This window comes from Theropithecus gelada, chromosome 8 (assembly GCF_003255815.1).
Source record: "Theropithecus gelada isolate Dixy chromosome 8, Tgel_1.0, whole genome shotgun sequence".
NCBI lineage: Eukaryota > Metazoa > Chordata > Mammalia > Primates > Cercopithecidae > Theropithecus > Theropithecus gelada.
In genome coordinates this window covers 141,836,694-141,862,268 of record NC_037676.1, presented here as the reverse complement: position 1 = coordinate 141,862,268, position 25,575 = coordinate 141,836,694, and the positions used below count along the sequence as shown (strand labels likewise).

General features: G+C 51.1%; 1 protein-coding gene across 1 annotated transcript in view; it reads left to right on the top strand.

Annotated features, from left to right (window-relative positions):
- Positions 1-25,575, top strand: part of KCNK9 (potassium two pore domain channel subfamily K member 9) — a 103,472-nt gene that overhangs the window by 62,934 nt on the left and 14,963 nt on the right. Inside the window, exon 2 of the mRNA XM_025394428.1 lies at positions 22,111-22,952. Within this exon, the coding sequence (XP_025250213.1) occupies positions 22,111-22,952 (842 nt within the window). The remainder of the gene's footprint in view (positions 1-22,110; positions 22,953-25,575) is intronic.

Genomic DNA, 25,575 nt, shown 5'->3' with positions numbered 1-25,575 from the left:
GTCAATGGGCTGTTTCATGGAGCGAGTGCTCAGTGAGTGGTAAATGCTGATGCTTTATGGATGAGGAGGGTGGCACAGCTGGCTCCTGGGCTCCAAAGCTCAGGTTTTGTCCAGAACCTGTCAGTGGCAGAGACTGCAGGAAGGGGCGGGGCAGGAGTGACTGTGGCAGGTAGCGGCGAGGGGCACAGGGGTGGGCTGCAGTGTGGGCCTGGGGGAGGGTGGGATGAGGGACATGGGTAGGAAAAAGGCACAAGAGTGGGGATCAGTTGGAGGCTGATGCTGGAGGCCCAGCAGGAGTTGGACTAGTGAATGGGAGAAGGGGCAACTCACCAGAGAGAGCTGGTGGACTCGCTCCAGGCCTCCTGCATTCTCAGCTAATTAAACAGGCAGAGCGGATGATGCCTCTGTGTACCATGTGTTCAGGCTGGGGAACCTGGGGACTCCCAGGGAAGCCACCTCCCCAGCGGGTGCTGAGCCAGCTGATTCGTAAGGAAAACTGCACTCCCAGCTGGGACTTTGCCTGACCCCAGAGCCTGGGGTGGGTGCAGGTGTCCTAGATTAGAGGCATCCAGGGAGGCTGGTAGGGACTATCCCCAGGCAAAACAGCTGGCACTTGGCTCAGGGAAAGTCAAAGGGACCACCGAAGCTTCCTGCTCCTGGTCCTTCAGTAGCCCGTGTGCCCCTCTCCTCACCAGCCCTGTGTCCTGCTCTGGTTTGAGTTAAATGCCACCATGGAAGGTGTTGAACAGTGAAGGCATGGCCTAATCATGGCCAAATATTCTAGAAGAACGGCTCTCCCACCAAGTCTTCCATAGCTCCTGTTCGTTCATATAGTCACCTGTATTTGGCACCTGCTGGGTGCCAGATCCTTTGCTGGGCATTGGGAATTCTGATTATGTTAGGCTTGGTAATTCATGACCTGTGTGGTCTCATCATCTGCAGCTGTTTGTTTTCATGTCTGTAAGTGTGAAATAAACAGGATGTACAGGTGAGGAGCAACTTATCCATGTCATGTCTTCCCAGGTTCCTGGAGATGGGGACATTTGGGTTGAGTTTTGAAGGATGAATAGGAGCTTGATGTCTTCCTTCTTTCTTCCTTGTCTGCTTGTTAGAGAGATTCCAGCTAAAGGTATGGGGATGTGGTCTAACATACTTCCTGTTCTCTTATTCCACAGACGAGGACATATCCCTGTGGAGGTCACAGCAGTGAGTGCTCAGTGAGGTCAGGAAATGTGTTTGACCTGCACATGTGTTGGTACTAGCACAGCTTCCTCACATTCTCCCTCTGTCTGGCCAAGGCTGGGAAGAGGGGTGTGGAGGAGGCATCAGTGGCCCAGTGAAGTGTGGGGAATACCGGGGGATGAGGTCTGCTGCTGAGTTCAGGCCTTAGACATATTCATCACCTCCCAAAGTTTCCTCCCACCTCCCTTACTATTATCGTGTGTGTGTGTGTGTGTGTAGAGTAGGAATACTTAAGATCTATCCTCTTAGCAAATTTTAAGTATTCAATATAGTATTGCTAGCTGTAAGCACTGTGCTATATAACAGATCTCCAGAAGGTATTTTTGCATAACAAACTTTGTATATTTTGACTGTGACCTCCCTGTTTCCCTGCCCCTTATTAACCACTATTCTCTGCTTCCATGAGTTTGACTGTTTTAGATGACATCTTTTAGTATTTGTCTCTGGCTGATTGCACTTAGCATAATTTCTTCCTGGTTTATCTATTTAGTCACAAAGAGCAAGATTCTCTTCCTCTTTTTTAAAAAATTTCTGTTTACAGATACTCTTTGGTGAGCCATTGGTCTCATACTTTCCTTTAATTCTTCAGACATGGTTCTTTTAGTGCTTTGAACATCCTTATGGCACTTGGTCAGCTTACTGGTTGGCTGATGACTGGACAGATGTCCTTAAATGTCTTGTGGTCTCTGCCAAGGAAGCCTATGTGTGTTGGGGTATGCAGTCAGCACTCTGACATGCAGTTCATGATTCCGTCTTCACCTTCCCTTCCTGCCTGGGCACAGCCTCAAGGTCAGTTGGAGGTGAGATACTGGGGCCATGTCAATTGCACTGCCATGTACATGCACATGGCCTTGTAGGCTCCCAGGAGTATGTCATAGCTTTCCAAAGCCTCCTTTGAATCTCCTATTCCCATTTTTCCTTTTTGTCTTTTGGTTAGCCTCTTGTTAGACCTACATGGTCATGGTACTTTGGACAGCTGCTGTGTTAAAACATTGCCTCTGATTGTTTTCAACAAATGCTGCCCTCTCACTGAGTGAGCTCTGGGGACAGAGCTTCCAGACAGGAGTGGCCCTTCCATGGCCACCAGGATGCTATTTTCACAGCTATTATGATTGCTGAGCTATGGGTGTTCCGGGTCACCTTGGAGCTGAGGCAGGGAGACAGGACCAGGGCAGATTCAAATGCCATAAAACTTTCTTTTCTTCCTGAAATTTAGTCATTTTTCTTATGTAAACATTTTTCCAGTTGTTACAAGACTTCAGCTAACTTCCAGAATTCAAAAAAGTTGATTTGATGGTTTTGCCAGTGTTCTCATTGCTTTTCTGGAAGAGTTGAGTTCCTGGAGGTCCTTGCTGTGGCCTTCTGGAAGTTGGATGAAGTTTTGTGACCTCAGAAAGCACTTTTAGCATTAGGTCAGGAGCTGGGTCTACCTCTGCTGAAAGGGAAGGGACATAGGGAAGGGAAAAGAGGTTCTGCATCTGGCCAGGTGAATGGCTTAAGAAGTGGTTCTACCTTTGGCAGGGGAACTGGCAGGGCCCATTCATCCCAACCTGGCCATGACCATCAGCACACCAGCATGAGAACAGCTGAGGTACTGGGGGGTCAGAGAAGAGGGTGGGCATCTCAGTGTCACCACACGAGAACTGTGTGAACTGTGACAGGGTAATTAGCCTCTCTGAGCCAGTTCCTTCATCCAGGACAATGAGAGCCATCATCTCTAGCAGTTGGGCATGCCATGAGAAGAATATCATTGGTGCTGGGCCAATAAAGGGTGGTCTTCATGTTTGAAACTCTTGCAATGCCCAGCTCAAATCCCGGCCACCATATTGGTTTCTGGTCTTTGTATGTGGAATGAACATAATTCCAGGGGCCAGAAACAGTGTGCTTTCGGCTAAAACGTAAATAGGGGTCCAACAGATTCCCTATTTAGCCCGTTAAGGTGAAGACATGCCACATCTACTTGAAGCTTATGAGGAATTAAAATGTTTATGAAGAATTTTTATCGGAAATATGATAGCATACACATTTTCTGATAAGTAGGAAAAAAACAGGTTCCATAATTGCTTCTACGTAGCCTCCTCTCAGCCATGGAGGAGAGGTATTCAGGAAAAGGACTAGCAGGGACTGTAAGATTCTCCCAGACTGCCTCCTGAGTGGTGGGGTTGTGGGTGATTTTTTTTTCCTGCTGCTTTAGATTTCTTTCAACTTTGTGATTCTCTTCAGTGAGCAAGTATTATTCCTGTGATCTGCAAAATACAAAATAGAAAAATCTAAAAAGTAGAAAATAAAGAGAGGTGGCTGGGAGTCCAGGAGATAAATTAATCAGGATTTGCAGCAGCAGGCTTTTTCCATTTCTTTTTTGGTTTTGTGTTTAGGTCTCTGACTCTCTGCAAGGTTAGGTGACTTGCCCAAGGTCAAACAGTTGAGACAGGAGGTGGGCTCAGCAGGACCCGGGTCTTCCCTGTTATTACAGAGTAATTATGACCATAAAGTGTCCCTCCCGGAGGTGCCAGCCTGCCTCCCACACTGGTGCTGCCCGGCATTGGCCTTGATGGGAATCAGCAGCGACAGCTGCAGAAGAGTGTCCACCCAGCAGCTGTCACCCTTGGCTTTTTTGGGAAGGGTATCAAGGGCGATGTGCTGACAGGGCATGGTTTTCTCCCAGCAGAGAGAGGGCCAAGAAGCTCGAATCTGTGGGGACTGGTCCTTGGGGACCTCATGGGCTTCCTTCTGAACTGCAGGACCCCTGGCACTCCCACTTTCCCTCTCACAGGCCCAGAAATGTGTACCAAACCCCAGTGCATGATACAGCTGCTGCTCTCACAAGCCAGCTTGTTGTGTGATGTGGTGTCATCATCCTGCACTCACGGGGCTGATTCAGTGGGTTAGGGTTAGGGCCTGGACTCTTCATTTTGACCAGTACCTGACAGATTCCCGTGAAGGGTCTATAGCCATGCTTTGAGAAACCCTGGCCTGGGACAGAGGGACAGTGGTTGGGGGGCATCAAAAGTAAAGGGACTTGGGATTTTGCAGAAAGACACATAGGGCCACCTGGGGCTGGCTTGGGAGAGAAGACAGTCACCACTGAGGCTGGCAGGGACCGAGCTGTGTGTGCTACCACTCGCAGTGCTGTGGGAAAGATGCAGCGACACCCTTCCCTTTGACAGATGAGAAAACAGAGACTCAGAGAGGCTGAGCGAGCTGCTCTCAGGTGGGCCAGAGCTCCCCGAGTGTCACCTTCATCCCGTTTGAAAAAGGTTGGAGGGACCTTCATGCTATGCTGCCACCCCAGCTTTGCGCATAGATCCTCGAAGGAGGAGTGGTGGTCTGGGGGACAGGTTTTGATCGGAAGAGCCATGGGGTCAAGGGAAGGGACTCAGCTTCTACTAACATCTATGGACAGTTTCCTACGGCTTGCTATTGTGATTTCATTTAATATCCACCACGGCGCTCTCAGGAAGATGGTCACCAGTGAGGGCTCTGAGTGTAAAGGCAGTGATGCCTCTATGCCTGGCACAGCTCATCAGAGTTCAGTGCTTTGCCAGCTGGCCCAGTGTGGCACCCTCATAGCTATATCACATGGCAGGACAATCTGTGACAGGGGAAACTGAGTCCCCAGTGGAGACAGTGACCCTGCTGTAACCTGACCTTAGGGTTGGACTCTGAGTCCAGTGCTCCTCCCAGGTGGTCCGTCGAAGGCCAACTTCCCTGGGCCGGGCTCCTCGGGCCAGCATCAGGTGGCCACAGACAAGCACTATGCGGCTAGGCAGGGACTGCCCCTGTAGTGCCCGTGCAGCTGAGCCGCTCTGCTCTTTCTTCCTGGGGCAGAGGCCTCGGGCAGGGGTAGAGCAGAGTGTGTGGCCCTGAGAGCAGCCACCTGCTCAGCTCTGGGATGGGGTAGCCCTCTCCCTCCAGCTCCCTGGGCCCAGGCTGTCTCCCAGCCCTGCACAAGCAGCTCCTGGACACCCAGCCACTAACAAGACAGATGCGGGGCTGCTCTCACGCCCCGGGGTCCATTCCTCATCCTCAGCCAGCCAGGCAGCCACTTTAATTAAAAGGGCTCTATGGCTCTGGAGAGATGAATCGGGGCCAGCTCCTGTTTGTAAACGCATCCTCCCGCAGGGCTGGAGGTGCCTGGGCCGGTTCTCCACTTCCTCAGAGCCGGGTGGGTGGGCCCCCCTCCCCTTCTCTCTGGGTGCTGAGCCCGGGGCCAGGTTTCCCATTTACAGCCTGATGCTGGTCAGGGGGCTCAGCCTGTGAGCCCCAGGTGAGTGGCTGCCTCGCTGTGCTTGTTTCTCCTCTGCCGACTGAGGATACCAAAGGCCTTCCCCAGAGCTGTTCTCCCCAAGCCCCGCTACACCCTCATGATCGCTGTGCCCTCTGCTGACGAGGCAGGTGATTTAAAGCTGTCTTGGGCTCCACTGAGCTGACGGTGATGCCTGAAATGTTAGCATCAAGTTGTCACTGTTATCATTTTTATCATCGTGGTCCTGACTCTCCAGCACCCACCACAGTGCCTGGCCCATGGTAGGTGCTCAGTCATGATCTGTTGAGTGAAGGACTGAGATAAGGTGCCTGTATGTGCCAGGCAATGCCAGACACCACTTCACCCACCCAGACATGAGGGGAGGAGCTGCCCCCGCCACCCAGGACTGTCACCCTTGTTCCTGTGGAGGCAGGGGTACACCCTGGGAGAGTCTCAAGCCACAGGACCCTGGTGTCAGAGCCCTCAGCTGTGTTGTCTACTTTGACATTCCCACTTTCCTCTTTGAAGGCTGCTGTCCTCCTTCCGGTCCTGGTCCCCTCCGCTGGCCCTTTGGGGCAGGGCTAGGCTCCCCTCAGGGGACAGTGAGCAGTGCTGCTGTGTCATATGTAGAAAATCTGACTCTGCCCTAGCAACAAGGTGGCCTGGGTGATGGGTTTGGGATGGAGTTCTGGGTTTGCATCCACCTTTTGCCAAGTCACCAGGTGGCGGACGCCCTGGCCTCTGTTTTCTTGTTTATGATACGGGATAGTACCTGTTACTCTGTTTAGAACAGTGCCTGGCACCCTAACATTTGTTGTACACTTCTGTTTGTTCATTTATCTATTTAACAATTTTTGATGAGGAGCTACTATGTACCAGGCAACGGAGCTGTGCATGGCAGTAAAACAGGCTCTAGAATGTTCTCAGACAGGACTGCCTGCTCACCTTACCCTTCAGGGGTCCTCATGCAGCAGGGGAACAACCCAGACAGTGATCCATGAGAATCCACTGACACTGGCCCCAGACACCTCGCACCACACCTGTGGAGGTGGCTGTCCCTGCCCGCTGATAACTCAGGCAACACCCTTTAGATGATGCCCCAGAAGCTCTTTGTAAAACACCCAAGGAGGGGCCTTGTCCCCTCACAGAGGCTCTCAGTGCAGGCCTCGGCTGATGGCTGTTGTCTTCCTCCTGCTCCCCTTCACCCAATGATTCCCCTTACCCCCACTTTCAATCAAGGGCGAATGATCTCGGGAGGAGGCACTGGTGCGAGCCTCCCATGTCCAGCTGTTTGGGGGATGGTTACTTACTAAGTGCCAGGCCTGGCCCTGGGGACCTGGAGACAAACTGGGGTCCGAGCCATCCTCAATGCTCTGGGCAGGACAGTCCATCCCAGCAGGGCAGAGCTGGCCCTGCCCTCATGGAGAATCCAGGCAGCTTCCGTAAAAGGGCTCCTGAAGAGGTGAGCGGCTGGGGGCATCTCGGGATGTGCCGTCCTGCAGGGCCAGCACTGGCAGACTGGTGGATTGAAGGCAGTGGGGGCTTCAGGAAAGGTGGATCTGGAGGGCAGACAAGAGGCTAGGGAGGCCGTGGGGCACCACGGCCCATCCACAGGTGCATCTGTATGCCTGCCTTTCCCAGGAGGGTTAGGTCAGGCCTCCCTGAGCCGTATTCCCTCAAGCCAGTAACTGGAGCTGCTTGTCAGCTGCCCCCTTAGGTGGGCACATGATCTCTTCATCAGGGAATCACCTTCCCCATGACTGGCACTTACCTGGTCCCTGAAGCCATTTAAACTTGAGACCCAACAGCCTAAGGAAACCAGGTAGTAGGGGCTCCTTGACTCAGCCCCATGAGTCCCCTGTGCTAAGCTCTCCCAGCCCTGGGTTGAGGGACATGGGAGTGAACCAGCAGGCAAGATGTGGCGTGTCCGGAGGACTGCTGGTATATATAAGGCCTGTGTGTGGCAGGCACAAATGCCCTGGGGCAGAGAGCAGAAGAAACAAGAAGCGGATGCCTGTGACAAGCTCGATGCCAATAGTTAAAGGGCTTCTAGGGAACCAAAGGGCAGATTCAAAGGCTGCAGGCTCCAGGGGAGAGGCCCCTGCCTTTAGGGAGGTCATGCCCCTTGCTTTGTGTGTGTCGTCGTCTTCACATTGACTGCAGGCCTTGGGGTGGTGGTGGTTGTCTGGGATGGGAGACCAGGACACAAGGTACTGAGGCTGCACAGACCGAGAGCAGCTGGGCTGAGCTGGTGAGCCTCGCAGCCTGGGTTTTTCCACTCTGCTCTGCAGACTTGGAGACACCTCAGGTTGCTGTTATGTAAGGGAGGGCCTGGGAGAGCCGGGGCTCTGGGCTGCGTATGTATGTGTCACTGAGTGTGCCTGTTGAGTGTATACGTGTATCTGCGTGTGTGTGTGTGCCTGCAGCATTTTTGGAAGGAGGTCAGCACAGTAGTTGTGCAGCAATCCAAGATTGCCACCTATTAGTCGTGTGTCCTCGGGCAAGGGACTTGGCTGAAATCATTTAATCCTCACAGCTCTAGGAGGTCCTGATTGTCACTGTTTGGCCAACTAGGAGACTGAGTGACTATGTGCCAGGCAGCTTTCTAGGCCTTTTACAAGTGTTCGCATTTATTGCATGTTTACTATAATTAGGTAAGGAGTGAGGAAGGCTTTCAAGTGGTCAGGTTAATATTACTTCTATTCCACCCCAGCCAAATGCCTCAGGCCAGATGTGTGTGTGAGCATGTCATATGTATTTATATTCGTGTATGTGAGCATGTCTGTCTCTGTATACATGTGTGTCTCTGCATGTGTCCACATGTGCACATGGCCAGTCAGTGTCACACGGCAGGCTGCACCCTGCCAGATCGCCCCCCTGCTACTTGTGTCCCTGAGCCCTAGTTTTCTCACCTGGTCCATGGACATGACTGCACCAAACAGAGGTTCTTCTCGCATTTCGTTGAACAATAAGCGGGGTGGGCCTGTCTGTACGTCTTTGCTCTCCAAGTTCAACTTCTGTGCTGGTACAGAATCATCTTAAGTACATGTTATGAGCTAGGTGCATAGCAGATGTACCCCCAAATGCCATTGGCTTCATGCATCACAGGTCACTACTTCTCTTGCATCACAGCCACTGTTTCTCAGCAGGGGCTCTGCTCTAGGTCACTCAGAACCCAGGCTCCTAACAGCTGGAGGCGTCATCCCACCTTAGGTTCTGAGGCTTCTATGTTTAGGGAGGGAGCAGGGGGAGTGGGGAGCAGGGAGAGAGAAGCAGAGGCAGAGACAGGGAGGGTCAGAGAGAAAATCATATGGCAGGTTTTAGTGGGCCAGGCCTGGAACCCTGCTGGCCAGCACTGAGTCACACAGCCATGTCTACTTGCAAGGGACTCTGGCCCAGCTGTGTGCCCAGGAGCAGGAAGAGGTCACATATGTGGGTGGACACTGACGATCTCTGCTAGAACCCACCTGCTTCTGTTGCTTCCTGACAAAATGAGCATCCTTCCACGCGGGAGGCCCTGGTGGAAGCCAGTTTGCTGCCATCAGACTCTAGCGTGGGCTGACTCTGTTGTCAGCGTGCACTGAGTTCAGTGTTAACAGTGAAAACATGCTAGGAACAAGGCCTGGGGCACCCCACAGATCTTACCTGCTCCTGCTTTTTTGAGGCCTTTTTTTTTGCATGATGTGGGGTCTGTGGTGACTCGTGTCAATGAGACACTTGCTAGAAATGCAGAGGCCCCACCCCCTACCTCCCATGCAGAATGGGCATTGCAGCAAATCCCAGGCGATCCCATTATTAGGAAGCAATGCTTTAGACATCACACATGCAACACGTCTTACCTTCATTTCCACTGTCAGACCTCCCAGGAGGCATCGGGTTTTGTGGTTCTCACCTGGTCTGATTTGACCGGAACTTACGGCTCCCAGTAACTCGGCATTCAAAGCTCTTGTTCTTTTGACCTGTAGATCCTTCCAGGGTGAACTCTGCCTGTTCCCTCTCAGACCTGGCAATAAGGTGAATTAGCCCTAAATGAGAATCCAGCAGAAACAAAGCAGGAATTAAAGTTTGATTTGATTTCACTTTTTAAAAACAAAATGTATCAATTATTACTTGCAGATAGTATTAGGGCCTAGCTTGATTTTCAGTTCTTCTATCACAGACTTTTCAAAAGTCAGCCACACTTTATATATTTTTTTCCCTCTGTACTTTGTTTTTTTAAATTTAGGCTTGTTTCCCCACATTTTCTTGTAGTATTTCTAAAAATTTTTTTGGAGTGGGAGAGGAATTATTTAGTGGTGGGAAGAAAGAGTAGAACGGAAGGGAGTGAGGAGAATTTTGCTGGAAAGGGATGGAGGCGGCCAGCAGGAAAATGCAGGTTTCTCTCGAGTGCCTGACCAGGTGTGGGCACCCGGCCTGCAGCCAGGGCCAGGCTCTGAGTGCAGAGGCGGAAGATCACATCAGGCTGGCTTGGGGGCTTACAAAAGCAACATGCTTTGCGCAGGGCTAGGGGGAGTTTTCTTACCCATGCCACAGAAAGAATACCACTGACCCTGCAAAGGGTATCCCCTTCCCCAGAACCAGTGGGTTGAGGAAGGGGAGAAACATTTTAGCGCAGTCCCTGGCTCAGCACCAGCCTGCAATATCTGGTGGTCGTTATTGTTACCATTATTTATCTTTTGTCAATGCTAAAAGGCCATTGATGGATGCCAGCTTCTAAGATTCATCACATGACATCTCATCTATGAGAAAGAAAGATTAGCGACTTCTCCCAGATGATTTCTGGATTCTGGACGCAGTCACCGGAAATCGTGGGCGGCCGACCCGCACCCACGGCCGTGTCCCTGCAGTCGCCCAAGCGACCGCCAGAGGGCGCCGTTGCCTCTCCGGTGGCCGGCGCTGCGCAGGGCGCCTCTTGCAGGGAGCGGAGCCCCTGAGGCAGAGATTCTCTGTCCTTGTGGCCCGTTCGGCTCTTTCCTGGCAACACTTTCTAGGAGCCGCTTTCAAAAGCTGACTTGCTTGGGGGATGGATGACCTCCAGCCTCTTGCAAGAATGTGATTGCAGACTTCTGTATTTCCCAGCCTTCGATATTTTGGGGGACTGAGAAGGGGTGTGCCTGGACCCCAGCCTTCTCCACCCACCCTGCTGTCGGCCTCCTGCTCAGGACACACGATGTGCCACTGTGCGCTTGTGTGGCTCTTTCATAGGGGAAGGCCTTCTAGGCACCTGTCTTCCCCTCTGTGTCCCTGGGCCGGCCCAAGGCCCCGGACCCGAGAAGTTCATCTACACCCTCTCCGAGCTGCCACCCCAAAGCCACTCCATGGGCCTTCCATTGGCAGATACGGTGCAGGCTCGGGCCGATGTCTGCAGCCTGTGCCTGGAGGCTGGAGTGGGTGGAAGGGTAGGTGGCTAAGTGGGACGAGGGAGCCTGGAGCCTTGGGTGGTGCTGCTGTTTGGTTCTAGGATTGGGGGCTGGCCCAAGCCTGCATCCTCCGAGAGAGAGAGAGAGAGAGAGAGAGAGAGAGAGAGAGACCCCGGGGAGGGGCGGCAGCGGCAGCGCCCAGGATTCTACAGAGCGTTTCCAGGCCCGTAGCAAGCCCCTGCGAGCAGACCCTTTCTTTCCAGCACCCACAAAGCCTCGCCGCCACCACTTCCTTATCCTCTGAGGCTCAGCTTAAGAGTTTTAAGGCTTAGAAGCATTAAAAATAATGCTTTTTCAAAATTGAGGTAAAATTCACGTAGCAAAATTCCCCCTTTCAAAGAGTATAGTTCAGTGTACAATTCAGTGCAATGTTGTACGACCACTGGAACTGAGTTCCAAGCCATTTTCATTACCCCCAAAAGAAACCCCTTACCCTTTCGCGGCCCCTCCCTACCACACCACCTCCCCCTGCAACCCCTAGGCAACCACTAACCTGCTTTCTGTCCCCATAGGCGTCCCCGTTCTGGTGTTTGTGGACTCCTACAATACTTGTTATTTCATGACTGGCTTCCGTCACTCAAGGTTATGGACTGAACTGTGTCCCCCCGAAATTCACACATTGAAGCCCTAACTTCCAACCTGACTGTATTTGGAGATGGGGCCTTTAGGAGAGGTAATTGAGGTTAAATGGGGTCATATGAGTGAAGCCCTAATCCAGCAGGTTTAGGATTCCTAAGAGGAGGAAGGGATATGGGGACACTGTCTCTCTGTGCACCATCTGGGGACAGCCGGGGAGAGCCCCCACCAGAAACCTCATCTGCCCCCCTTTCATTGTGGAGTTCTAGCCTGCAGAACTGTGGAGAAATCAGCGTCCCTTGCTGAAGCTGCCCAGTGCTGTGGTATAACGTTTTCTTATGGCAGCCCAGCCCGAGCTGACTAAGGCTCATCTGCACTGTAACGCCCATCAGGACTGCGTCTCTAAGGCTGAACACGTTCCGTCATACACATGGACCACATTTGTTTAGGTGTCCATCCACCGACGCACGTTTGGACTATTGTGAAGCTAGGCTGTGAACACGTGGGTACAAGTCTTTGTTTAGGTTTTAGTGACACACCTAGGTGTGAAGTTGCTAAAAATGCTTTAAGAACGGATTTCTTTGGTGTTTGGGTATGAGCCAGGAATGGAGAACATCTCAGGGTGCACCGCGTAGTCCTTCCTGCCCTCCCCAGGGGTGCCCCCGCCATGCATCTAGGCCCCAGCCAGCAGAGGGTGTTTCCTGATGCCACCTGGTGAGAAGCACATGTAACTATGATAGCTGATGTGTACCGAGGCTCAGCCTCCCAATCCATAGAATGGGGATGAAGACTCTTCATTTAATCTCGGCTGTGTCCTCATAATGAGAAGGGACAGAGGCCCATGGGAGGTGAAGCCGCAGAGCTGGAAAGTGGCCGACTACAGTCGGAGCCAGGCTGGCCGAGGCCACTGCGGGAGGTGCTGGGTCAGTGATAACCATGGGTCAACCAGGGACGAGATGTCCATCCAGTGCAATCCTGGGCCAGGCACCGGGGCTCCCTCAGGCTGGCCTTCCTCAGGAAGGGGCCCTAGGGCTCTCCCAAGGGGGCCTCACCCAAGGCCCTACATGGAGCAGAGGAGGAGAAAGGCCTTCTTGAATGTTGTTGGAAATTTGTGCTTTGCAAGCTCATGTTTTAGAAATATATTTTATATATTTAGTCCATTTCCCCCCTTAAGGCATCAAATGAAGGGAAACCAAAAGGGAACTGAAGTTCTTTTTGAGAATTAATAATAAATCATATGAGGAAATTGCTTTCATTAAATAAAACACCAAATCTGCCAGATTTTCCTTCAGGGAACACAGGGTGCCAAGCCTGAGAATAAGCCAGTTGCCAGGGCTCTGAGGGCAGCTCAGGGCTGGGGCCTTGGAATCCTGGGGCATGGGTGGATGTGGAAGACGAGGGGGCCATGCCCTGCCTGAACAGCATGAGGGGCCGGGGCCTGGGGCTCAAGTTCTCCATGGTGATTGTGGGAAGAGGCCTTAGATTACCCAGAATGACCATGTTTGCCAGGGTGGGGGCTCCTCAGCTCTCTGTGCAGGGCAGGGCTGACCTCAGCCCAGTGTGGGAGGTGCTTCTATGTCACCTTTATTTGTGTATCTGTGAAATGGAGCCAACTGATGGTTCTTGTCCCAGGCAGCCTCGCCACGAGGGAGGGAAGGCAAAGAAAATGGGGAGCCATGCGTTCTGTGGGTCTTACCCCAACTCGCCTCACTCTCCTGCTGCCCTCCTCCCCCACAACCCCAGGTCTCTTCCGTTCTCACTCTTATTCACCATTTCTGGAGCATGTGTGGCCTCCATTTGAGACAGATGGTCTGTTTCATCTTATTTTGTTTGGCCTGTGCCATGTTTTCAAATGTTTAATTGGACACTAATTAGATACCACATTTAAAAAATCCATATTTTCAGCTTCTCTTTAAAACTCAGAATTGAGTCACCCTGGCCCAGCATCCTGGGGCTGGGACGGGAGCGGCTGTTCTTTGAGAGGCCCTGGCCTGCCAGCTAGCCATTGCCTGCTCAGCCCTGTCACCTTCCAGCCCCTCTCCCCAGGACATATATATCAGCGGTAGCCTCCAAGAGAAAGTTGGAAGCAAGAGACACAGGGGAGTGTGAATTGCAAAGTGCTTTGTTGAAAAAACTGTTGTGGGTTATTTGTAGTCTTGCTAGGGTATTAGGATGTGTACTCTGGGTTGGGTGTTAATCACCTCCAGTGAAACCCTGGCTAAAGCCAACACATTTACAGGGGGGACAGAATGAACTGCCTGTGAGATGGGCTGACTCCAGGTAGGACAGGTTTAGATGCAGCGTGAAACATTCCTGTACAACTTCCCGTCTCTGAGATCGGGGACGGGATGTTATCTTCTGAGGCTGAGTTCATCCTCCTGATAGTGAAATGACTGCAGGAGCTCCGGACCTCACCCTCCCGTCTGGCAGGAAAAAGCAGATGCCTTTGAGTCACCCATCAAGCCCCAAACCCTGAGGCTTTTGCTGAAACCATCAGAGTGCCTGCAAACTACCCATTCCCTTCTTGGGCTGAACAGGAGACCAAGCCTGCATGTAGTGCCCAGTAGAGATTGGGGTTGTGTTATGTTGCAAGAGCCCTTGACACACCAGCACTGATATCCCTTATCCATGAAAGAACAAGTTGGGAAAAGCGTTGTCGAGTGGATGTAAAGTGCCGTGCCACTGGAGGAGGCTGCTTCATTCCATATTGCCTTTGCCAGAAGGGAAGGTTAAGGCTTAGAGCATCTAAGGTGTCTTGCCCAAGGTCATGGTTAGCAGGTAGAAGATGGAGCCAGACCCAGACTTTGGGACCCATTGATTCCTGCCTACTCTACGTGTGACCCATGCATCACTTTGCTTTTGGTGTTTGCAGATGCCTGGGTTTAAATCATGCCAAGCTCATTCGGGGGCCTGAGTAGGGCCGATGCTTGCCGCAGACTTCCGTGGGAGCCAGCCGGGAAGCCCAAGGGCAGCTCACCTCTCCAGCCTGCTCCTCCTCCAACCCACCCTGAGTCATTCTTTAATGGAATTTGTGGCTGTTTTAATTCCTACCAGCACAAACCTTTGCATATCCTTTATATTTTATTCTCTTTCAGCGGGAAGTTTCTCAGTGCCTAAATACTTGTATGGCCATCTCCTTCCAGTGCTGGGCAGTCTGTCCCGGGGAGCTATGGGCTAGGGGAGACAGCCATGCTCACCCCTCACCCGCAGGACAGCCGCTCCAGCTCCTGGAACAGCCAGGCTCCCTGGGAGACTGGGGTTGCAGTGACAGAAGAGAAAGAGGCCCAGGGAGGGATGTGACCATCCACAGTCCCTACGAGGGCACAGTCAGGGCTCAAACCTGGGCTGGCCTGACACCAGGAGCTAAGCTCCTGCACTCCACCCCACTGTGGTGGGAATTCAAAGCTCAGCTTGATGGGTTCTGGTGAAGGGATCAGGTAAGTGGGGTAATGGCCTGGGCATTCCCAAGTGGAAAGAATAGGGGTAGTAATGCTGCAGAAGCAGGAAGGTAAAGGCCCTGCTCTCCCTACCTCTCTCCTGAATAAGCTCCACAGTGGAGGGCAGGGGTTTTACCCTTTAAGTCTGTGAAAGTCACTCATGGTCAGGTGTGGATGTACCTAGATTGCTGGGGGGGACATGGGGAGCCACAGACAGCTCTTGAGCGCTGGAGTGCAGGAGCGAGGCTTGTCTGCAGTCCACTTGGCCCAGGCTGCCCTATTTGCCTTTCTCCAGTGGAGACAGCCCACTGGATACTTTGAGTATCTAATTAAAATATGGAGCTCAGAGTAGGTGCCTCTTATGGTCTACTCTACATGCATATAGTATGCATCTTGCGCTACTATGTCCCATGTGCTTAGAGTGTCTTTAAGTGAAATATGCTGTTCAGAACAGGAGAAGCTGGGAAGCTTCTGGTACCTGGTAGCCGCCACGGCTTCTGGGAAATCTCGCAGAGCCAGTGGGGAGTGACAGGCATCTTGAAGTGAACGCTGCCTTCCAGCCACAGCTGGTGGTTTGGGGAGCTCCAGACCCAGTAGAAATGATTAGTTTTATTATCCTTCTCCCCTGCCTGTCTCCCCTCTGGGAAGATGGAGCCTCTTCATTTTTTTCTTTTTTCTGTGTTGTTAGCCAGCTGCAGCAGAGAGATGAAGGCTGCTTCTCTGCAAAGCCTCTCCCAGGACAGATCAAAGAGACCCACTAAGTATATTAAAGAGGCCATGAAAATCAGGCTGGGCGATGCCGTGTCTTGGGCAAAGCTGCCCCCAGCCACCTTGGGCCCTGGGCTTAGGGATTGGCTGGGACTTCCAGGCAGGCCTGGGAAGATGGAAGTCGATTGCACAGCGAGGTGTCTGGGGACACCATGTGCTGCCTTCTCCTCCATGCTGGGCCCTGGGATCTGCACAGCTGAGTCAGTGGGCTCTGCTCTCCTTGGGAGCTCATGGTCTGGCCTAAGGTGGCCCAGGCTGTGACTCCCCAGCAGGGCCAGTCAGTGTCTGGATAGGTGAGGAGTGCAGCCTGTGGGTGCTGTCCTGGGAGCCCCCAGCCTTCCACCAGGATCTGGGGCTGGAAGAGGCACCTAGTAACCAGCTGAGAAGGCCCTGTGGAAGCAGGCAGGCTGTCAGTCCCCTTGGGCCCAGACATCATTGGCTGCGGATCCATCTGGGCACTTGGGGGCTGGAAGACCTGACCCCCAGGGCTGCGTACCAGCCTGAGGTGAGGCTCAGTTCAGAGGCTGCAGGGCCCAGCTCTCGGTGAGGGACCCATGCATTTGGTCAATTCTGGGTGGGGCCCAGTGAGGGGGCCGATTCTCATTCCTCTCTGATGCACGTCCTATGCCCCGTTTCACAGATGAGGAAGCAGAGGGGTCCTTCCAGAGTGCTCAGGAGTCATAGTGCACAGTGCAGAGCCAGCTTTTCTGAGTGGGCGTTGTCATTTTTACAATGACTGTCCCCTTTCCAGATCTGTCGGGCAGGAACCCCATCACCAGCCGGCCCTGTGGAGGTGGGCGTCACCGGCCCCCGGGTGTCAGTTGCCTCTGACTGTGGAGGTGGGTAGGGTGAACTGGAGGTTCTCTTTCAGTACTGGCTTCACTTAGCAGGTGACCTAGGATGCTCCAGACCCCTGGTGGGGCACCACTTGAGGAGTTGGTTCCGTGTGCTGGGACATGGGGCTGGGCTGAGCTGGGGGTCTTCCTGAATCTCCTTCACTACTCACATCTACCCACCCTGCCTGGTCCTGGGCACTGCCACCTGTCGGCAAAGCTGAGCAGGCCATGGAAGGGCAGGTGGGTGGGCAGAGCAGGACCCTGGAGCCTGAAGCACTGAGTGATGCGGGGGCCAGCCGGGCTGAGGAAGCTGGGACAGGCACTCGACTGGAACTAATTGTAAGCCCCTCCAGGGTCCCTGAACTGTGCCGGCATCCTGGAATCTTGGGAAGGATGGTGTCAAGGAGCCGCTGCTGCGTGAGCAATGCTGGAGGCCAGATTTCAGGCTGTCTCTGTCACCAGTGCCACTGTGGTTAACCTCACACCCAGAGGCCTGACTCCTGGCCATCCAGGTCCCAAAGACAGGCATGTCTCTAACTCTGCATCCCCTTAGACATCAGCAAAACAGGCAGTGAAGCTCTGGAGATGAGCAGTGTGGGCTGGCTGTGTCCCTTGTGTGCAGGGGCTTTGTACCCTGTGTGTGGCCTTTGCATTCCTCAGTTGGTGGGGCTCTTGCTTAGGGCCCCTGCTGTTGGCTGGGTGCCTGTAGGGGGTGCCAGGCATTGGGTTGGGTAAGGATGATGTGGCCTCTTGCAGGGCAGCTGTGAGTTGATCCAATCTCCCTCCTGCCGCCTCATCTTCCACATCTGTAAAGTGGTTCGAGTGACTGAGGCTGCTTGGCTGGACCTCGCCCGCAGGCTGGGGCGCCCCTCTGGGAGTCCTGGTTTCGTTATCTCTACCTTCGGTGCTGTATGTGTGCCTCCTGAATTTTGTGCACATCCATTTCAGAAGTCTCATTGCCAAAGGGACGAGTGATCCCTTTATGACGAGGGATAGGGTGGCCAGCGGTAGGTGGGACTTCTGAGGTTCTGTCACCTCTGTGGTCCTCAGATGGAGACGGTCACCCCTTGTAGTGCCTGGTGGGTGTGGGGTATTGTAGGAGCCTGGAGTCCTAGAGGGAAAATCCACATGGGCGTGTGTGGTTCCTGAACTCACAGGTGGGGTGGGAGGTGACCAGGAACAGAGCCCAGGGGTCACTTGTGGCCTTTCCACATGTCCATGCCCCAGCCTCTATCTGCACCTGCTCGTGTTGGGTACAGGCTGGCTGGAGCCCCTTGGGAGATTTGCAGGAATCCCCTGTGCCAAGAGCAGGTCCCGGGCACAGTCAAGTCTCTGGAGTTGTCTGAATGGGTAACATATGAGTTGATGAATGAATACGTCTTCTGAGCCCCGGGCGGCGGGTATTGGGATATGTTCATTTGCAGATGGGAAAAAATAGTCTTTTAAGACTTGAGTTGTCACACAGGTGCTGGGGGAATGTATTAGATTTGTACCTCATTCTCCCCTTAGGAAGAGCTTAGAGGCCATCTTCTGTGTCATGTATCCAGCATACAGGCATTTTCTATGTTCTTTATTGTATCTTCTACATATAACCTGTAGACATGGTGTGTGCTACTAAAACATACATGTGTGCAGTCTGCAGCATATACATAGGTATGGCACATACACAGCCTGTGTCATGTGTGTTCTATAGGCATACACACTGCATAGACAATATTTGCTGGTGAATATGGGTGTGCTGTAGTTATATGAGCCTCTTGGTCTAATCTATCTGTATATACTGTCACATGTGCTGTTATTCTACACATTAGGTTCCAAGTATATACTGTGTGTATTCTGTATGAAGTCTTCATGGATGCCATGTATGTGTGTTCTATACAGGTATTTGGGAACATCTGACATGTGGACTTAATATTTGCAGACCTGTTTGTACACAGTACCTGCAGTGTTCTATCATAAACAGATTTGTGAAACAGACCCAGGGGAGAACAGAGGGATAACAGGGTCTCTGCAGGAAATACAGCTCTCACACTGAATGATTAATAAATGGGCTATTGATAAATTCTTCTTGAACACATAGGCAGGGTTGGGGGGCAGCAATGAGGGGTATGTGGAACACCAGTGGAGAGCGATTAACACACCAAGGGTGCAGTTCTTGGAACTTGTAGAGAGTAGCTGCTGTGAGCCTGCTGGCAGATGCAGCTTAATTGCCGAAGTCCTCTTCCCTTCCTCTGATCTACTGGGGCTGTCCATTGGATGGACCCAACTGGAAACTAGAGGGCAAAGGGACACTTGCTGTAGCTCCCATGGTAGAGAGCAGGCTGTGGCTGGGAACACCTGAACAGGACCGGGGAGGATACCCTGCACCGCCTTTTTCCTGGAAGGCCTGGGGAGTTCTGAAACTTGTCTCTCGCTTTAGAGGGAATGGTCCTGTTCCCCAGACCACTGGGCCCCCAGGAAATGTGTTAATGTGGAAGACCCCCGAACCTCAGTGCTGTTCATTTCCCATACTCTCTCATGCATGTATCTTACCAAGGGATATCATCGATGCAGTGGACCAGTGAGAAACACGGTCAATGATCAAGTGTTTTTATGCTCTAGTAAGACAGCAGAATTGACATAAGCCTGAGACAGGACATACCAGTGTACTGCTGTCCAAGCCCTGCCAAGGCAAACTGCTTCTTGTTTTTACTAGCAGGAACAGAAGTCAGGGTGGGGGACTGTGGCACCTGGTATGCAGTTTTTGACCCAGAAAATGCTGTGTTGACTTCTTCTAGTAAATATATCACATACGGAACATTACCACTTATTAAGTTTCCAACAACCTTCTGTTATTCTCCAGCATTCCAGCTGGCTTTTTTTGTATCAGCTCTATGGGTGAGCTATATGGAGATAGAGTAGGATTCCCACCCCTGCAATCTTTTATATTTACCCTACTTGTTTGCCAAGATGTGCCTTCTTTCCTGAAGACCTAAGTTTCCATCTGGTGTCCTTCTCCCCAGACAGAGCAGCCTTCAGTAATCTTGTTGTACAGATATGCTGGTACTGAACTCTGTTGGTTTTGCTTAATTTGAAAATGTCTTTGTTCTGCCTTTCTTGAAGGATAATTTCTCTGGATGTGGAATTCCCAGTGAGCAGTCTTAGTTCTTTACAGCCGTGCTTCCACTGCTTCCTGGCCTCTGTTGCTTATGTTTAGAAGTAAGCAATATTATGTTGCTGTTTCCCTGTATGTGGTATAATTGTTTTTCTCTGGCTGCTTTCATTATTTTCTGACTTTAAGCAGCTCGACTCTGGCGTGTGGTTTTCTTTGTATTTGTCCTGCTTGGGGTTCACTGAGCTTCTTGAATCTATAAGTTTGTGTCTTTCATCAAATTTAGCTTTTTTTGAGATGAAGTCTTGCTCTGTCACCCAGGTTGGAGTACGGTGGCGCAATCATGGCTCATTGCAACCTCCGTCTCCTGGGTTCAAGTGATTCTCCTTCCTCAGCCTCCTGTGTAGCTGGGACTACAGGTACATGCCACCACACCTGGCTAATTTTTGTATTTTTAGTAGAGATGGGGTTTCACCATGTTGCCCAGGCTGGTCTCAAACTCCTGGCCTCAAGTGATCCCCCTGCCTTGGCCTCCCAAAGTGCTGGGATTACAGGTGTAAAGCACTGCGCCCGGCCTAAATTTGGCTACTTTTGGCCAATATTTCTTCTTTTTCTTGTCTCATTCTCTTTCCTTCTGGGACACCTTTTGATATTGCCCCACAGCTCCCCCAAGGCTTTATTTTCCATTTTTATTCCTCTCTGCTTTTCAGATTGGATAATTTCAATTGATATATATATTCTCTTTTTTTCAGCTTTTCTCTTTCCCCACCCTGTCCTTTCTGGCCTAACTTTGTCACATCATCTCTTCTTTCATAAGGACTAAGGGGTGTCAGAGCTCAGTGCTAGCTGGGATTGAGGGCCAGAGAGGATGGGGAGAAGGCCTTCTGGAGGCAAATATGTGATGTTATTTCTCAAGTGACAGTTTGGCCCATGGGGGTAGGTAGGTCATGGCACATATTCGCACCACCAGAGACAGGCAGACTGAGCCACAGGCAATGAAGCCCTGATGGAGAAACGTGAGGTAGAGCAGTCAGGGGCAGCTTCCTGCAAGAGGCAGTGGTAGAGGATCTTGGGGTCTGGTGGACCCCTACTGTGTATCAGACTCTGGGCTAGGAGCTGTCTGATCTCGGCAGATCCATACAATGCCACCTATCCCATGTAACAGATAAAGACACATGGGTTTGGAAAAGCTTATGGAACCCAAGGTAAAGAAGCAAGCTAAGTGACCACGAACATGTGACAGGGTTACATCCGGGAACTCTGTCTCGATGGGCAGGATTTTAGATGTTGGAAGACTAGGTACATCCCTCAAAAATTTCAGTCCAAATATTGTCCATGATCCAGGTTTTTATTCTGGGTAGTGTTAGTGCCACAGTTTGAACCTACTGAGTCCCTTGTTCCTTCTGCTGTATTGGGAAGAGCCCATCCTGGTTCTGACGTTGTCACTGACCAGCTGGGTGACCCTGCAGCTGACTTCACCTATTCAACATCATTGCCTTCATTTTGAATGTGAGGAAATAACGGCTTCACTTGGATTCCCTGCAGCAACCACGCAATGAAGTTGCATCAAGAATTTCAAAAGTACTTACACACATAAGGTCTTTAAGGGTTGTTTCCTGATTTCTATCCAGGCTCCATTCATAGAGTGGTGCAAATGTATTCATTCCTTTATTAAATAGTTTACTTTCTAGGTATGGGGGAATACAGCAGCGAACAAAACATTTTAAAAATATGCCTTTGTGGCATTTATGTCTCACTCTGCAATCGCCTCTCTTGATTCAAAGTCTCTGCTTTTGAGCCTCATTCTTGGCAGTTGTAAAACTCTGGGCTGAAATCCCAACTCTGAAGAAATCAAGCTACCCTGCTATTAAGTAACTCACTCAGTTTTCTTGTCAGTGAGGTTGGAATCATTATGGTTGTTTAGAGGCTAGAATGAGGTGATGTGTGTAAGAGGATTTAGCACTGTGCCTGGTCCATGGCGGGCATCATTCTTTGAAAATCTACTCTTCATGCCAATCCGTAGTGGACATAGAGAGGTTTCTCCCTTGGGTTTGGTACTTTGAGGTCTCTTAGTAGTGAATCTGCTTTTATCTTTTTAAAGCGTTTGTGTTGCTCCAAGGTGGCACTGGAATGCCCCTCCATCCCCTCTCAGTGGCATATCACAAGTGACATTGATTCTTCCTTGTTTTTCTCTTGCCTTCCATCCCAGGTTGTAACATCCCCAATCCCCTCCCTACTGAAATGTTCCTACCCCCAGTGCCATCCCCCAACCTCATGTGACTTCTAAGAAACTGGCTCTCCTTTGTTCTCCTCCCTCCAAGATATGGCCATGCCCTTCTACCCTGCAGAGGAAATTCCCCCAGTTCCAGCCCAACTGAAGCATACCAGGTCCCCCTGCACTGCACTGTACCGCACCAAGTCGACCCCCACTTCCCCCAACCTCTAGACCCCTCCTCACTTGTTCTCCCTGTTCTTCTCGTCCCCTCCCCCACAGGTTATGGGCACGCTGCACCTGGCACCGATGCGGGCAAGGCCTTCTGCATGTTCTACGCCGTGCTGGGCATTCCGCTGACGCTGGTCATGTTCCAGAGCCTGGGCGAGCGCATGAACACCTTCGTGCGCTACCTGCTGAAGCGCATCAAGAAGTGCTGTGGCATGCGCAACACTGACGTGTCCATGGAGAACATGGTGACTGTGGGCTTCTTCTCCTGCATGGGGACGCTGTGCATCGGGGCGGCTGCCTTCTCCCAGTGTGAGGAGTGGAGCTTCTTCCACGCCTACTACTACTGCTTCATCACCTTGACTACCATTGGGTTCGGGGACTACGTGGCCCTGCAGACCAAGGGTGCCCTGCAGAAGAAGCCACTCTACGTGGCCTTTAGCTTTATGTATATCCTGGTGGGGCTGACAGTCATCGGGGCCTTCCTCAACCTGGTCGTCCTCAGGTTCTTGACCATGAACAGTGAGGATGAGCGGCGGGATGCCGAAGAGAGGGCATCCCTCGCTGGAAACCGTAACAGCATGGTCATTCACATCCCTGAGGAGCCACGTCCCAGCCGGCCCAGGTACAAGGCGGACGTCGCGGACCTGCAGTCTGTGTGCTCCTGCACCTGCTACCGCTCGCAGGACTATGGCGGCCGCTCAGCGGCTCCTCAGAACTCCTTCAGCGCCAAGCTTGCCCCCCACTACTTCCACTCCATCTCTTACAAGATCGAGGAGATCTCACCAAGCACATTAAAAAACAGCCTCTTCCCATCTCCTATTAGCTCCATCTCTCCTGGGTTACACAGCTTTACCGACCACCAGAGGCTGATGAAACGCCGGAAGTCCGTTTAGGTGTGGGGAGGGAAATGGGACAGAAAAGTCATTTGTCATAGTTGGTGTTAATTTCCATTGGTCCAACTCGTCTTTTCTTATTTATTTATTATTATTGTCATCATTATTACTTTCTCTCCTTCCTCCTTTCTTGGTCTCTTGGTCTCATTTTCCCCCACCTTTCCAGCCAGACAGAGCAGGCCAAAGGGAAATACAGGCCCATTCTCCTCTGAAACTCACATCTGAGCATGAAGCATGGATCTCCTCCTTCCTTCCCAGCAGACTATGCCTTACATTTCTCACCCCACCCGCCCCATCTCTGCAGTGGTTTTCCCGGGACAGATGTGAGACCAAGACCACGGAGACAGAGCTGAGAGGATACCCACCCCAAAGCTGCACACCACGCTCAGAGCCTTCAATCGCCCACCCTTAGTGGTGTCTCTGACCTAACTCCTTTCTCTTTTCCTCCCTAAGGACTGAGTGGCTGTGCGCGTGTGTTGTGTGTGCTTCTGTGTGCACATGTGTCGTGACAAAACGGGAAGTATTAGGTATTCCTTTTTCTTTCCCATCATATATCATAGCCTGCTTTTGGCTGCTTCCAAACAAAAACAAAGACAAAACCCACAAGGTTTTAGATTTATCGTCTTTTGCCAAATCAAGCATGTTTCATGAGCAGTCCTTATCCCTGATGTGTCATGGCCATGTTTTCTAAATGCTAGGTTCTAAATATTAAGGTTTTTTTTCGGGGGCGGGTGGGCAAGAAAACCCAGATCATTTTAGCTTGCCAGTTCAAACATTTTTTAAAAAGCATGCACTTTGTTAAACTGGTATGCACTATCAACAAGAAAACTAGAAATGGAATAATCCAAAGCCAGTAACATTAATTTGTAAAAGACATTTTTAATTTTGTCACCTCCAGTTCCAACAATTTACCATGCAACTGGAATCGTCAGGGGAAATGGGAAAATTGTTGGAACCCTAGAGTATCTGTTTTATTTTCCTCTTATTGATGATTTTGTGCAGCACCTACCTGCATAAATAATTATTGTGTTGGAATGCTTGGGTGAGAATGGGTATTAGTATGTGGCTGTGTTTCCTTTTCCTAATGAAAAGTGACAGGGCATTCCTCATTAAAAATACATATCTATTTCAAGAAATATCGTCTCTAATTGCATTTGATTTGTAAATAGGGGAAAGTTCACATTGGTCTCAGGAAGAGTTTAGAGGCAAGGAGCTTTGTCTTGGCCTACTGGGAACTTGCCAATCTCAGGGGACAATTTTGTCTGAGTAGTGTAGAAATTCCTCCCTGCTCTCAATAGGGGATGACCCCAAAGTCATCAGGCTGTAGAATATGGCACATTGGAGGCTCTTATAGTAACAGGATTTAAGGACAGTTTGACCTCCAGATTCACTGAGGGGACTTTAATTTCCCTCATTACCATCCCTGCCATTTTCTAAAAATCACCCATTCATCCATCCTCCCATTCCTCTTTTGTAAACGAAGTTCATGGCTCTTGCATGGAAATGGACCTTGGCTGTACTCAGAAGGAACACGTTTACTGGCCTGTCTCAAGGCCCCAACGAGATCTCCCAGAAAGGAGGCTTTGCTCCCTAGAAAGAGTAGACCTACAGGATTTCTTAAAGGAGACAACATCTGAATGCCACCAGTCCCAAGCATTTGGGCCAATGGGCTGAAACACTGGAGCATTCAAGACTCCTCTGAAAAGGCTGTGCATGTACTTTAATGCTACATCCCATGTTGAAATTTCCCCTTCGTCCAGGACACAGGGCCTTCGAAGGAGTCTGCGAACCTCAGATTCTCTAGGCCAAAGTTGACAGTTCTCAACCTTCAAGGTCTTTATTGATTTACTTGTTTTAAGATTTTGTTTTATGGGAGGCCCTACTTGGGGCTCTAAAATCTGTCCAGAGAATAGCAGCAGTTCTTTTCACTTTTTTTTTTCTCTTGGATGTTTGTTGACTCTAGGGGGTCAGAGGTATAAAAGCCCTAATGCATTTGCAGAAGGCTTTGCTTCGGAAGAGTGTGCCTGGAATCAATGTGGGATTCTCATGAAAACCTTTGTAAGAGGTGCCTTCAAATGGTTGTGGGGGGGGGGGTGTGATCTGATCTATGATGACACCAAGGCACTGAGAGGGTGATTTGCTCAGTGTCACAGGCTGGCTGTTGACAGAACTGAGACAGGTGTCTCAGTCTGGAGCCCAGGATAGTCCAAGGAGCTGACTTCACACCACCATGTCCTAACTCAGCCCTCGGAGGAGGGCGCCTGCCTGTTTCCCCACTGGGGGCATGCAGCAGGCCCTTGGAGCCAATTAAAGGGACACCGAGTCTACCCCGCATACAGAGCTGGTTTCCACACTACACTATCTGTGTCAAGTTGGTCATATAGGAGCCCTACTTCTGCTTGAATGCCTCAAGTAACAAGGAGCTTCTCTATTCCCAAGAACTGTAGAAAAACATTCTCTATTCTATAGGATTAAGGATTATAGGATGAAGTCTTTTCTCCTCACATGACCACTGACATAAGTATCTGAGGCAACTTGTAATTTATCTTGGCTCTATTTCCCTCTTATGTCTTCTCTTTGCTTCTGGTTTAGCCCTTTGAAGGATGGTCACTGAGTCTTCTCT